A 16,534-nucleotide genomic window follows, 5' to 3' on the forward strand; every position below is an offset into this window, starting at 1 on the left:
TTTTTTTTTTCAAGCCTTAAAAGATCTTGAATGTAACTCGACACCCTTGCCTCATTTAGTATGCGCGGTTCTATGAATATGCAGATGAGCCCCGCCTCCACTCACTCACTCAGCTCAGAGATCCACTGGTTGACGATCACACGTTGATCTGATTGGTTACAAGGTCGTTTATGACGTCAGAAACACCAGCGAGCGATTTTATTCCTCTTAAACACTAATACAGTTTCATCCATTTCAATCATCTAACTTTGCAGACTGTACAGAATACTACATTAAACACATCTTTCTAAATTAAGAGCCACATTTAACCTTCTAGATTATTTTGAAGCACTTTTAATATTGTTATCTCTGTATAAGTGTGTACAAAGTATTTCCCCCAGAACCTCTGAGAGTCTTTCACAGATCGGACGCCTTTAACCTGTCAAACACTGTGATTTGTTCTTCCCCAAACGTGCTTATTATAGCAGCCTGTAAATATATCTTAGTTTCTGGGTGAGCTAGTAGAGACCTGTGTGTTCTTGCTTTGTGCAGTTTCATAAAGCCGGTAAATCTGGGCTTCATGTTCTGTGTGCACAGATCTCCTGCAGGTATGTGTGTGAAACACAGTCTGTTGAAGAGGCATTACCACAGAACTTTACATTACACTTCTCCAGTGGCACAACAAGGAGAAGATGGACAATCAGAGAGTGAGTTTAGCATCAGCGGGAAGAGAACAGGGCTCTTACTTATAAACCTGTGTGTAGGATCTTAACTAAAAGTGTACGTGCGTCCGAAAGCCAAAATGGCGTACGGCAAAGACGTATAAAAGCGTGCGTACGCCAGAACCTGCGCAGAATTCCCTTTATAATCCCAGTCAGAGGAAGATTGTGGACATGCGTCTCCTCCCCGAAATAACCATATATGAGCTTACAACGCCTCGGTTTACTGTGCATATCCTCATCTGCATATCATTTGCATATGCATATTCATCCACATGATCCCATGTTTAACAGTACAAGACATTAGGAGAATATGAGATACGGATGTGCGTCACATTACATCACTAAAAATCATTTAGCAGCCGATCCTCGCCTTGTGTTTGAATAAATCAAATAGTATCAAATACATTTCAGAGAAAGTTTTTCTCAATCGTTTCCACTAGCCAAATACTATTTTTAATTGCTTTATATTTTTTATTTAAACAGATAGGCCTTATTGTGTATTATTGATCATTATTTGCTTGAAAATATTTCCTCAGATCATGAGTTATTATCATGCGCTAAGCGAACATTAAAGGAGAACTCGGTAACTCTAGCGAACTCTAGTCACTTCTTCACTTCTTTTCCACCTGGGAACGCTGGGGGGAGCGGGGAAAGTCACCAATATCACCAGAACAGGTTGTTTAACCATCCAAATGATTTCTAGACAGTTTTATTAAGTTAAAAAAGTTACCAAGTTCTCCTTTAACACACATCATGCCACAGGAAAAGTCTTCAAAAGCCTTAAAAAGTCTTAAAAAGTCTTGTAACTTCTCTGTAATGATTTTTTATGTAATTTAAGTGCTTAACTCCATTAATAACAATGGCATATTTCATCTAAAAGTGTATATCAGAAGTAAAACATATAAAAATCATTCTTTATGTATTTAAACTGTTATTGTGAACATGCACTGTATTTATGATTAGGACTCATAATTAATATTAAAGTGGTTTTCCTTCATCAATCCCTCAGATCATCATCGGTGTCGCCTAACGTCTCCGTCTCCAGAATGATCAGAGTAACTTACAGATGCACATTCTCCCGTCACGTGTGTTTATAAATCACAGCTCATGCGTGGGAAGTGGCGTACCGTGGCTCGTTCAGGGCATGTTCAACGGTTATAAATGGAGCGACACACCTCCTGTGGTCAGGCCGAGTGACTTGTTGGCTCCAGATGTCCAGGACATCCCCCTTTGCTTCCTCAGTCAGTACCATTGCAAGTTCTACCAGCCACATCTACACCCAACCCCTTTATCTCCCAGTGAGAGCCGTGTTCTGTTGGGCTGACCCAGCTAGCCTCACACTGGGCTATAGTCTCGGATGTCAAGTCACTACATCTTAGCAGTCATCTTTGAAACCTACGGCTTCAACTGCGTACCTCACTTGGCGATAGATGCCAGTGCATAGTCATCCGTAGCCTGTGCCAGAACCATATCGGCTTTCATCCCTGAATATGAGCGATTTCATTCTTCAGCCTCCCAGTTAAGCTCCCGGCAGCTACACTTCCACAGTGACATCTCAGATGCCTTATCTGGCTCTACTCCCAGCTCCAGCATATCACACAAGGTCTGTTTCACCTCTGCTTCAGCCCGATCCGGTCCCATCTCTGCCGAAGCTCTTGGATGACAGTGTAAGATGGTCCACCAGGCAGGAAGGCTTCAACACAAAGAACATCAGTTCGCCGCCAAGCCTTGAATTCAAGCCATAACGCTCTACCATGGCGGAGACCAGCCCAAAGCCCCTGCAGATCACAGGAGCTTCTCCAGCTCGAGGAACGAGAAGACAGATGAACATCTGTGCCTTTCTGCCTCAGCCAGGAGCAGGACTCGCTCACCACTGCAGATCATTAAAGTCCCCCTGTAGGGAAAATCCAGCTTTTAGTGTTGTTTATGTGTCTATGTGGTGTTTTTAATCTGCTTTAAGACAAAGCATGTGTAAGTTCATAAGTCGACACCATTGCTGAGTATTTCCTCCTTAAAACTGCAGTGAACCAAAGACAGTCTCAAACACACGCTTTGAAATCGCTGGTGTTTCTGACGTCACAAACTACCTTGTAACCAATCAGATCAACGTGTGATCGTCAACCAGTTGTTCTACGCCTACTGACATGTGGATGCTCTCTTACTCGGTCAATGTCCTTCCCAGATACTTTCAGGGGGAAACCAGTGTCCCCATCTAGCTGTCCAGTTTTGCCTAGAGTTTGAACAGGTGTTTGGCCTAATCCGAGTGAGATGTCGGCTCCAGAAGATGGAAGGTGCGAATCCACCCAGTAGTGGATGCCATGTGGTTACACAGCTCCTCATAGCTGGTTCTGATGAGCATCTGCTCCACTAGGGCCATAAACACACCTGACTATAGTCTTGTGTTCACAGAGGTCATGGTGTTCATGGTGTTCATGCTCTCTGCTCAGGGACACATGACTGAGCTGTGGAGATGTTGACACTTGCTCTGAGATCTCGCTGTTAATGATAGGCCGTGGTGCAATCTTTAACACCTGTGACACAAGACGTGTCTTCATTGAGTTCCAGTTTGGATCTGTCTAGACCTGCATCTCTTTCCCAACATTCCCGTCTGCCATTCGCAGCCTCTAATTCTTCTCTTTTGTCCTCCCTCATATTCAGCAAATACAACAGCAAACAGGAAATCAAGGGCCGTGCCTGAAGGGTCTACATCACTAATGAAACAAATATCAAAAATAATAATCAAACAAATCCTCTTAATGAAATCTGATTTAAATGGTTTTCTACACTGATACACATTGTGGAATTTTCCTTAAATTAAAAACATTTTAAATAATTTCATTTATTGCCCCAAGGTCCATATTTATGTGTGTATAATGTAAATCCAGTCCCCCTCCCCCCAAAATATAATGGTTTTCAGAGCTCTTAAAAGCTCAGCAGCAATCAATCAATCAATCAATCAATCAATCAATCAGTCAGTCAGTCAGTCAGTCAATCAATCAGTCAATCAGTCAATCAGTCAATCAGTCAATCAGTCAGTCAATCAATCAGTCAGTCAGTCAATCAGTCAGTCAATCAATCAATCAATCAATCAATCAATCAATCAATCAATCAATCGTGAGTTAATTATGATGTGCCCCTTAAGTACAGCCATTTCACAGCAATACATATACAAGAAATGTGTTGATGTTAGTGCATGGGTTGTTATTAATGAGTTAATTACTGTACATAACAATGAAAAACTCCCAATACTACACACATTATTATTTGTGGTTAACACTTTAGGTTTCTCTCTAACACTTTTTTTTATATATTTTTTTTTTATCCTCACTATGAACTAGTTGCTTATTATCATGCATATTACTAGGATATTGGCTGTTTATTGGTACTTATAAAGCACATAGAATGCCTTATTCTGCATGATCATATTCTACATCCCTTAAACTTAAACTTAACATCTACCTTACTAACTACTGAAAAGCAGTAATTAGGAGTTTATTGGGGCAAAAGTCACAGTTAATAGTTAGTTTATAGTGAGAATTGGACCATCTAAAGTGTGACCTGTTTTTGTTCATCAAAACATCCTAAATGTATTATATTAAAATGCCAGCATTACTGTAGAAATACAGCTATTGAGCCCTCAAGTGGGAAATATCATTTACGAGTGGGAACTCGGAGTTCTAGATGATAAATGAATCTGTTGCACAAAATAGACGGACTCGCCTGCAGACCTGTGTTAAATATGATGTCTAAGGTCCACTAGGACGTCATAAACCTTCACTTATTTTTATTGAAATTGGGAGATGTCTGTAATGATCCAAGTTTACATGGTAAATTGCTCCTCTATATAGCAATGCTATTGGTTGTCAGTGTTCAGGCTCCACATCAGCCGCAGAGCACCAGTTAATAACTCTGCAGACCGCTGTAAACCTGTAGAGGAGCTCAGATAACCATTAACATCTGACCCATCTGAGTCAGACATGTACACCTCGTGTAAGTGTGTCCTGGGACGAAGATGATGATGATGATGATGATGATGATGATGATGATGAGTAAGAAGAATGTGAAACTCAAAGACTTCCACAAAACAGAGAAGCTCAACCATCTGTTGTCACACAACCATCCTGTATTCTTTCAGAACAATGCACACGGTCCACGTCGAACACAAGCACATGCTGAATCACTGAAACCAACACATCATGCCAGTCTACCAGCGCTGCGAGGCTTTACCTGCGCTCTAGTCACTGTAAACATCCCTCGCTTTCCATGTGTCGAAGTATTTATGCCTGTCCTTGATTATTGGGTTTATAAGCTTGGTTTGTTTATGAATCGCTCTGATCTGGTTTGGATGTGAGATGCACTGCGACCTCATTGTTTCAATGCCCTGCAGTGTGTCTGGTAACTGTGTACAGCAGTGAAAGCAGTCGCAGTCGTGGAGTTGTGTAGGGCTGAGGTGTACATCCACTGCCTTAGGAGGAGGAGAGATCAGAACCAGCATCAAAAGAAGCGTTAGTGTTAAAGGAAAGAAGTGTTAAAGGAAAGAAGCATTAGTGTTAAAGGAAAGAAGTGTTAAAGGAAAGAAGCGTTAGTGTTAAAGGAAAGAAGTGTTAAAGGAAAGAAGTGTTAAAGGAAAGAAGCATTGATGATCCCAGATGTTTTAACTGTGATGTGATTCCCTCTTCTTCACGTCTACTGGCCGTGTGTCTCTGTCTGCTGCTCAATAACTCGATGGTTTTACTGTAAACACTCACACATATTCACTAATCCAGAATTCACTGAATTCATTTGAATGCTTGAAATCTGTTTACCCAGACAGCAACAGTGTTGGCTCACATCTGTGTGGATTCCACGTGTGCCGGATCTGGGCCGACACTATGCTGCTGTCTGGGTTGTTACTCGTAAGGGTGTGTTTGTACTGTAAGATCCAGCCATTCAATTCAGTTCTTAATACAGCGCCTGTGTGAACAAGAGGACAGTTGAACATAAGCCTAAACTATTTAAATAACAATTCGTTTGGGTCTATGTTTTTATCAGTTTGCTTTGATAAAGTTGGGCCAACTGACTGGATCTTTTGAAAGTTCAGAGAACATTTAGAAATAATGTTTTCATAACTCAAAGGCGACAATATCAAAACATTCTTAGAATATATTTGTGTTAGCAGGGAAGCAGATCAGTGAAGGACTTTCGGCTGGACGTCACTGGAATAATGATCTGATGCATCGCCTGACACTAGAACAGATCTGCTCTACACATGAACCGCTGTAGTAGAGGTGAGCGGGGCTAGTTGTCACACGCTTGTTTTAAATACTTCCACACACACGCCAGCATGACCAAACTTATTACTAGTTACCATATCAACACTATATAGAGAAAACACTGCGCCACAATTCAGAAATCTTTGGAAGATTTCACTGAACATTTAACAATAGCAAAAGTACATTTCTTACATACGTACATTTTTCATTCCTGTTTGTTGTGTTTATATAAAATGAGACAAATCTGATATTATTTTAATCTTCAACCTGTTATTTAACAGATGAGATAGTTCTTTAATGCTGATCTGACCGGCAGAACACACTCGCCGGGTTTAAATCACAGTTGCACAGGCGGGGCATGTTGTCACACTGCGTTACAATGAGCCCCTATTAGAACTATTCTATTCTATTCTATTCTATTCTATTCTATTCTATTCTATTCTATTCAATTCTATACTGTACTATTCTATTCTATTCTATTCTATTCTATACTATTCTATTCTATACTATTCTATTCTATTCTATTCTATACTATTCTATTATATTATATTCTATACTATACTATACTATTCTATTCTATACTATACTATACTATACTATACTATACTATACTATTCTATACTATTCTATTCTATTCTATTCTATTCTATACTGTACTATTCTATTCTATACTATTCTATTCTATACTATTCTATTCTATTCTATTCTATACTATACTATACTATACTATACTATACTATTCTATTCTATACTATACTATTCTATACTATTCTATTCTATTCTATTCTATTCTATTCTATACTATACTATACTATTCTATTCAATTCAATTCAATTCAATTCTATACTATACTATTCTATACTATTCTATTCTATACTATTCTATTCTATTCTATTCTATACTATTCTATTCTATACTATTCTATTCTATTATATTCTATACTATACTATACTATTCTATACTATACTATACTATTCTATACTATTCTATTCTATTCTATTCTATTCTATACTGTACTATTCTATTCTATACTATTCTATTCTATACTATTCTATTCTATTCTATTCTATTCTATACTATACTATACTATACTATACTATTCTATTCTATACTATTCTATTCTATTCTATTCTATTCTATTCTATACTATACTATACTATTCTATTCAATTCAATTCAATTCAATTCTATACTATTCTATACTATTCTATTCTATACTGTACTATTCTATTCTATACTATACTATTCTATACTATTCTATTCTATTCTATTCTATACTATACTGTTATATTCTATACTATTCTATACTATTCTATTCTATACTATACTATTCTATACTATACTATTCTATACTATTCTATTCTATACTATACTATACTATACTATACTATTCTATACTATACTATACTTTTCTATTCTATTCTATACTATACTATTCTATAATATTCTATACTATACTATACTATACTATACTATACTATTCTATGCTATTCTATACTATTCTATACTATACTATTCTATTCTATACTATACTATTCTATACTATTCTATTCTATTCTATACTATTCTATTCTATACTATTCTATTCTATACTATTCTATACTTATTCTATTCTATTCTATTCTATTCTATACTATTCTATTCTATTCTATACTATTCTATTCTATACTATTCTATACTATTCTATACTATTCTATTCTATACTATACTATTCTATTCTATACTATACTATTCTATTCTATACTATTCTATACTATTCTGTTCTATTCTATACTATTCTATACTATACTATACTATTCTATACTATTCTATTCTATACTATTCTATATTATACTATACTATTCTATTCTATACTATTCTATTCTATTCTATTCTATACTATTCTATTCTATTCTATTCTATTCTATACTATTCTATACTATTCTGTTCTATTCTATACTATTCTATACTATACTATACTATTCTATACTATTCTATTCTATACTATTCTATACTATACTATTCTATTCTATTCTATACTATTCTATTCTATTCTATACTATCCTATTCTATACTATTCTATTCTATACTATTCTATACTATTCTATTCTATACTATACTATACTATTCTATTCTATACTATTCTATTCTATACTATTCTATACTATTCTATGCTATTCTATTCTATACTATTCTATACTATTCTATACTATACTATTCTATACTATTCTATACTATACTATACTATTCTATGCTATTCTATTCTATTCTATACTATACTATTCTATTCTATACTATTCTATTCTATTCTATTCTATTCTATTCTATACTATTCTATTCTATTCTATTCTATACTATTCTATACTATTCTATTCTATACTATACTATTCTATTCTATACGATTCTATTCTATACTATTCTATACTATACTATTCTATGCTATTCTATTCTATACTATACTATACTATACTATACTATAATATTCTATTCTATTCTATTCTATTCTATTCTATACTATTCTATTCTATTCTATACTATACTATTCTATTCTATACTATTCTATACTATTCTATTCTATTCTATACTATACTATACTATTCTATTCTATTCTATACTATCTATTCTATACTATTCTATACTTATTCTATTCTATTCTATTCTATACTATACTATTCTATACTATTTTATACTATTCTATTCTATACTATTCTATTCTATACTATACTATTCTATTCTATACTATTCTATTCTATTCTATACTATTCTGTTCTATTCTATACTATACTATACTATACTATTCTATACTATTCTATTCTATACTATTCTATACTATACTATTCTATACTATTCTATTCTATACTATTCTATTCTATACTATTCTATTCTATTCTATACTATTCTATTCTATACTATTCTATTCTATACTATTCTATTCTATACTATTCTATTCTATACTATACTATTCTATTCTATACTATTCTATTCTATTCAATACTATACTATACTATACTATACTATACTATACTATTCTATGCTATTCTATTCTATACTATTCTATACTATTCTATTCTATTCTATTCTATACTGTACTATTCTATACTATTCTATACTATTCTATACTATTCTATTCTATTCTATTCTATACTGTACTATTCTATACTATTCTATACTATACTATACTATTCTATTCTATACTATACTATACTATACTATACTATTCTATTCTATTCTATACTATCTATTCTATACTATTCTATACTTATTCTATTCTATTCTATTCTATACTATACTATTCTATACTATTTTATACTATTCTATTCTATACTATTCTATTCTATACTATACTATTCTATTCTATACTATTCTATTCTATTCTATACTATTCTGTTCTATTCTATACTATACTATACTATTCTATACTATTCTATTCTATACTATTCTATACTATACTATTCTATACTATTCTATTCTATACTATTCTATTCTATACTATTCTATTCTATTCTATACTATTCTATTCTATACTATTCTATTCTATACTATTCTATTCTATACTATTCTATTCTATACTATACTATTCTATTCTATACTATTCTATTCTATTCAATACTATACTATACTATACTATACTATACTATACTATTCTATGCTATTCTATACTATTCTATACTATTCTATTCTATTCTATTCTATACTGTACTATTCTATACTATTCTATACTATTCTATACTATTCTATTCTATTCTATACTGTACTATTCTATACTATTCTATACTATTCTGTTCTATACTTTTATGAATTCTATTGAGAAACCATGAGGAAAAAGGTGAATAAAGACTGAGGGCCCTATTTTAACGATCTGAAACGCAAGTGTCAAAGCGCAAAGCGCAAGTAACTTTGTGGGCGGGTCTTGGCGCTGTTGCTATTTTCCCGGCGGGATAAATGACTCTTGCGCCTGGCGCAAATCTAAAATGTGTTGGTCTGAAGTAGCTTCATTATTCATAGGTGTGGTTTGGGCGTAACGTGAAATAAACCAATCAGAGCGACATCTCACATTCCCTTTAAGAGCAGGCGCGCTTGTTCTAAAGCGGATTCCTATTATAACGGCGGATTTGCCAGGCGCACGACAGGAGCGGTTCAAGGCCGAGGAGACTGACGTTCTCATCAGGGACGTTAGGGATGGAGAAACACACCCAAATTAACTTCGGTTAAACAGGTGTATGATAATTTGGGTAAATGTGTAAGCTAGATGTATGCTTTTATAATAAACTGTCTATCTATCTATCTATCTATCTATCTATCTATCTATCTATCGTTCTATCGTTCTATCGTTCTATCGTAATAATGTATGATTTGCAAAAATGATAACTGCTGCGTCTGTGTGTAGATGAGAGAATCAAAGTGTATGCGCGTTGTGCTCAAACTACATTGATTAAGGCCAAGCATGCACCCTTAAAATAGCATATGAATAACATGCGCAACGCGCCACTGACTTTAAACTGTTTTTTTTCGGTCACTGGCGCAATTGTTTTCTAAACCTGTAAAATAGCATGAGGGAACGTTTGCGCCGGGACACGCCTCCTCTTTGCGCTGAAACGCCCCGGGGAGCGCAAGTGTATTTCTTAGTTAACCGACGTGCTTCTGTCGAGGGAAAAGTCCGCTTTGCGCGGGTGCAAAATAGGAATGATACATGCGTCCGTGTACAAAGTCAATTGCGCTGGGTACAAGATAGGGCCCTGAGAGTCAATGTTCAGAAATGATTAATTATTATTAATTATGCCATTATTTTATATTAAAAAATTATATTTGTATTTTATTGATAAAATATTTTAGTTTGTCTTGTATATTTTTTTATTAGATCAGATATAATTTTAATCTGTCATATGGTCATATGGGGCATGTTGTCACATTTCATTTCCATTCTTTTGAGGTAAATCAGGAACACTGTTTTAATGAAACAAAACCACATAATTGAACTAGACATGTGTGATATTAATGTGGGAACAAATAAATACTCTGAACCCGAGGTAAGTTTACACAAACGGAGAAAGTGTTGGGTTGTGCCCCGCTCTCCTCTACCGCTGGCTCGTCCCGCTGCCGTCGCCTCTGTGTGTCTCCTCACGCTCAGATCAGATGTGATGAAGAGCTGGAGAATGTCAGAGGAACACAATGCCTTTGTATTTAGACAGCAGAAGTGAGAGTGTACGTGTGAGAGATGTGGTTAAATCTGTAGTTGGCAGTTTCTTAGTAAGATGAGAAGAGCAGAACATGGACACTAATCCTGAATGTCATCTGAATGTCATTTTACAATCGGGGTTTTTACGCTTAAGCCTATTAAAACACCGACCCATCTCCACATCGGCTGCATTACGGAGAGCTGGAGGCCAGACAAGCTCCTGAGAGTGATCAAGATTTCCCTAATCCTGCAGGCAGATCCACTGCACTACACCCTTCCCACAAGCCCCGGAATCACTCAATGAAACTCAGCTCAGCTCAACACAATACAACACAACACAGCACAACACAGCACAGCACAACACATCACATCACATCACAACACAGCACAGCACAGCACAGCACAGCACATCACATCACAACACAACACAACACAACACAGCACAGCACAGCACAGCACAACACAACACAACACAACACAACATACCACAACACAACACAACTCAACACAACACAACACAACTCAACTCAACACAACACAACTCAACACAGCACAGCACAGCATTGCACAACACAACACAACACAACTCAACTCAACACAACACAACACAACTCAACACAGCACAGCACAGCACAGCATTGCACAACACAACACAACTCAACTCAACACAACACAACACAACTCAACACAACACAACACAACACAACTCAACACAACACAACACAACACACAACACAAAGAGGAATGCATGTCAATTAAAAACGTGTTATTAATGAATCCTCTGGGGTTGAAGAAAGTGCTGTTGCGTTCACATGGACAGCGGACATAACTTACTCAATTTTAAGATAATGCATGATTCGAAACGGTAAAGATTGTGTTTTTGTTGAGGTTTTATCTGTTGACACTCACAATAACAACCAAACGTTGTGCTTTTATAATATAAAAAGTTTCAGTGAACTTCTTCAAGAGCGAGTCACAAAAATGAAGTGAAATATTTGCCACACAGACATATGAATATGTCTATATAAAGCTTGAAGTATCTTTATACTTTTAAATGAAGTAAAAGTTGTACATCCACACTGCTCATATGTTGTTTTTTCGCAGTGTGTGTTGAATACAGTGCAATGAGACTTTAGCATTAATATGTTTATAAGCAACTAAAAGTACAAACGTCGGGGCATGTCCAAACTTCTCCTCGCCCGTAAACACCCCGAGGGTTTGATATCTCACTGCTTATTTCATTTGAAGAAATCTTCCAGACATTTGGAATCACACTCTTTTAGATGTCAAATTCATAATTACACCCTTAGTAAACACAACATTTGTTCTTGCTATCTGTCTCTCTCTCTCTCTCTCTCTCTCTCTCTGTGTGTGTGTGTGTTCTGTTTTCATATCACAAAAAAGGAAGCTCTGAAAAAGAAAAGAAAGTCCCTCTAATATCTCTGTCTCTCTCTCTCTTCTCTCTCTCTTCTCTCTCTCTCACACACACACACACACACACACACACACACACACACACACACACACACACAGAGATAGAGAGAGAAAGAGGTGTTCACTTCCTCCTCTTGTCATCTATTGACTAAAACACACAGGTCACAACATGACTGAAGGGATTTTCTAACAGGAGGGAAAGAGGTAGAGAGGTAGAGTCTCCTGAAAGAAACTCAGCAGTGAAAAATAATAACAGTACAACAACAAAACAAAAGGATTATGAAATTTGTGATCAAACAGTCTCTCTCTCTCTCTCTCTCTCTCTCTCTCTCTCAAACTCACACACACACACACACACACACACACACACACACACACACACACACACACACACACACACACACACACACAGACACACAGACACACACACACACACACACACACATTTCAAAGTAAATGTTCCCAGTACAGGAATACCACAGTAGGATGTTGTGTAAAGCTGTATTACACTCTCTGCATCTCCATTTTCTGAAGAGACACCAGAGTATTTTCTAGTTCTACCAGAAAGACTCAGGAGAATTGATACTGTAACAATAACATTTATTTAGAAGCTCAGCAAGCAATCAGGTTCTTTGGCGTAGGCCCTGTTCGTAACTCGCATTCAGAGGGTACGGAATCTGCGAGTCCCGCCTGAAGACGAAGGCGGGGGCGCCGCTCACCCCCCGGCGGAGTAAGGAAAGGGGCCATCTGGTGGTGGTGGGGTGGATGGAGGAAAAGAACATTCTGAAGTCTTCAGGATGGAGGGGATAGCCTGACTGATGGTGTTGTGGTTGATAGAGGGAGGACCCAGCTTGGTGGAGTAGAGGAGTTGGAGGAAAGATCCCATCTTGGTGGAGGCGGGGAGGATGGAGGTACTGGAGCGACAGCATCTGCGAACTCAGACATGTGTAAGCGCTACCCTTTTAAGCTACAGTAAATGATATGATTGGATAGATGAGGAGGTAATTAGTGACGTGAACGATTGAGTCTTCCTGGCAGAACTTGCGCTAGCTTCATATCATAACACAGGAAACCATTATACTTTATCAAAAGCTGCTTTTAGAAAACTGTGTCGCTTCCAACACTTTTTACAGTATAACACACCACCATAACCACTGCGACACACACTCTACTTCACACAGGCAGTGCAGGAGACAGGTTGCTGAAGGTCACACACAAACACTCGTCATTTCTCACATGTAAAACATTTACCTCAGATGTACATGTTTTGATATGCTTTACCACAGTGCTTTCCAACATCGTTCCTGACGGCACACCAACAGTACATATTCTGGATGTCTCTCTAATCTGGTCTTGAAGTCTCTACTAACAAGCGGATGAGTTGAAAGGAGTTTGTTTAATGGGGAAGTGTGTAAAAACAATGTGGCTTAGCAAACGACATGTTTGGATAACGTCTTCCAGATAAATGGAGGAAATGATGCGCTCTCTGTTCCTCCTCCATCAGGAACTACTGTGGTCTGACAGAACAACTCCTACAAATGCATGTGCACTAAGGTCAGCTGCAAACTAACTGCATCTCTAATATCTCGCTGCTTGTCTGTGGTAAATCCTATGGTAGTTTTTAAGGCCAAAAGAGGGTTTGTGCTGACGTACACTGTTAGTAAATCTGGCCCTTAAACATCAAAACACTAAAAACTCTAATAAAGTGCGGGTCCGTGCGAAGGCACTGCACTCATCGAGTGTCTCTTCAGAAGAAAACAGGGTCACAGAAACACAGTCCCATCAAAGCCCAGGATCAGAGAATGGTGTGCAAATAAAGTCCTCGAAGTCTTTGATGCCCTCAGCTGGATCTCAAGGAAATCTGGAGTTCTGGCGGGTCAATCCCTCTTCAGCTCGGGTCCAGTTGTTCTGCTCATCCTTCACCTGGACCAATGACTCTGGATATTCCTTGTTTGCTGGATATGAACGGGTACCTCAGTGTGCTTCAAAATAACTTCCGAAGTCTTGGATGAGACGTGCAATTGTGAGGAACTTCCAGTTTCATCTCGCGCTGCATTGGCGAGAATGGAGGATTGGTTTGGAGAAAGGTAAACAAAGGCCAACATTTCCGAATCATTGTTGTCCTCAATCTCGTGGTGTTCTGGCGGGTCAAGCCCTCTTAAGCTCAGGTCCAGTGTCTCTGCTCCATCCTCCACCTGGGATGCCCCAGTTCTGAACTGGGAATAGAAAAAGGCTTTAGTTGATTATGTAGTTGTGCTTGGAGTGTAAAACTGGAGTGTTCGCGCTGCACCGGCTGGTTTTGAGGATCTATTAGCAGCGATCGTTGTTTATTTGCAATATTTACATGGAAAAGTACAAAGACACGAAACTCAGGTACAGACGAATGTATCGGCTTTACACAAATTAGCAAAGACACTGAACTATGAACAATGCAGAGGAAGCTGAGGATTTAAATACACAGGAGAACGAAAGCTCAACAAGACACAGGTGCGCCTAACCGTAGAAACCATAGAAACACACTAGTGACTAGAACCATGGAAACAGGAACGAACACACAGGAAACGCATAACTATAAAAGGTGTTAGCTGTTAGTAGGGCTGTCAGGGCTGACTCGTTAGGTAATATTTTCTCATTAAAATCAGATGATTTCCTACCCTGGTAATCCAGAGTTCTCGCGAGAGCACAAGTTGAATTTGCTCAGCGAGTTACTCTGGTGTCGAGTAATGATGCTCATTAAATATGCCCTTGTATCTGAGCTGCACCAATCACATCAGGTTATCTGATATAGGCGGAGCTAAACAGATGACGACAGCGCTGTGACGTCGAAGTCATTAGCAAACATTGCATGATGGCTCTGGATGAACACCAGTTGTTTGAAACGCCTTTGGCCGCTACAATGAACGAGTTAGACTTGGCTTTTAATCTAAAACAGGAACAGAAGACGGCGTTCGAATCCTTCCTTTGCAAGAAGGGCGTTTTTGCTGTTTTGCCGACCGGATACGGCAAGAGTCTGATCTACCAGTTAGCTCCGCTGGTAGCTAAGCGTATGGGGCTTGTTGTGATTGGTCGTAGTGTTATCCAATTGCGTGCAGTGAGATTTTCAAATGCATGCTTGGTGCCGCCCCTCGAGCTGGCCGAGCTTCATTACTCGACGCCAGACCATTAATCTTTCAGACTTGGGTCTGGATATCCAGGCTAATGATTTCCTATTAATTCAATAGAATGTGATGAAATACTAGAATACCAATAAGGCAGCGAAGTAGCTTTACTTTTTATGACGTCATGAGCAATCCAGTCATCTATAGTGGCTAAAACGGTGTATCAGCATCCATGATGACTTTAAAATAAAAGTAACACTGCAAACCTACGTCAGTTGATGCACAGTAGTCGGATGCATAATATTTTGTGATTTGGTCGACTGACTGGATTTTACAGATGAACTGTATAGTGCTTTTATAATCCATCTCTCATGTTTGCGACGAGGACACAGACAGAGCACTTATCCTTTATCCATGGTGCAGATGCTATAAAGACAGTGGTCACAGTGCTGGACTATATGCTGGTAAATCTGGTTAATATCCAGTAGCTGATGTTCATGTGTAGCTATGGCGATCTGAGATATTTGAAGATATTCGAGCAAAAACAATATAGACATCTGCATCACTTACCCTTCAGTGCACGACCGGTTCGTCAGGCCCATATGCCATCCTCATCATCCTTAAACAAACACACAACATATTACTAATATATATATATATATATATATATATATATAGCGCTTGTAGAAAAGCAGAAACACCCCGGTACACAAAACACTACGTACACTTCACTTTCTGATTCTAATTTACAAAGTCCTAATGATAAGATATCACACACAGAGTGTGTTTGTGTGAGAGTGTGTTAGTGTGAGAGTGTGTTAGTGTGAGAGTGTGTTAGTGTGAGAGTGTTAGTGTGAGAGTGTGTTTGTGTGTTAGTGTGAGAGTGTGTTTGTGT

General features: G+C 37.5%; 2 protein-coding genes across 3 annotated transcripts in view; both read right to left on the reverse strand.

Annotated features, from left to right (window-relative positions):
* Window positions 1-10,821: 10,821 nt before the first annotated feature.
* LOC311278748 (nuclear factor 7, ovary-like) overlaps window positions 10,822-16,534 on the reverse strand; it is a 1,193,180-nt gene continuing 1,187,467 nt past the window's right edge. Inside the window, exon 8 of the transcript XR_014625471.1 lies at window positions 10,822-11,012. The gene's annotated coding sequence lies outside the window, so the exon portion shown is untranslated. The remainder of the gene's footprint in view (window positions 11,013-16,534) is intronic.
* LOC311278209 (ERC protein 2) overlaps window positions 13,132-16,534 on the reverse strand; it is a 47,736-nt gene continuing 44,333 nt past the window's right edge. Inside the window, exons 13-14 of one of the 2 annotated variants that reach the window (XM_084388871.1) lie at window positions 16,210-16,258; window positions 13,132-14,752 (exon numbers count right to left, since the gene is read on the reverse strand). In XM_084388871.1, coding sequence (XP_084244997.1) covers window positions 16,232-16,258 — 27 coding nt within the window. In that variant the 3' untranslated portion in view covers window positions 13,132-14,752; window positions 16,210-16,231. Of the gene's footprint in view, window positions 14,758-16,209; window positions 16,259-16,534 lie in introns of both variants that reach the window. The other variant, XM_084388870.1, reaches the window with a different exon arrangement.

This window comes from Rutilus rutilus (assembly GCF_951802725.1).
Source record: "Rutilus rutilus genome assembly, chromosome: 19".
Classification (NCBI taxonomy): domain Eukaryota; kingdom Metazoa; phylum Chordata; class Actinopteri; order Cypriniformes; family Leuciscidae; genus Rutilus; species Rutilus rutilus.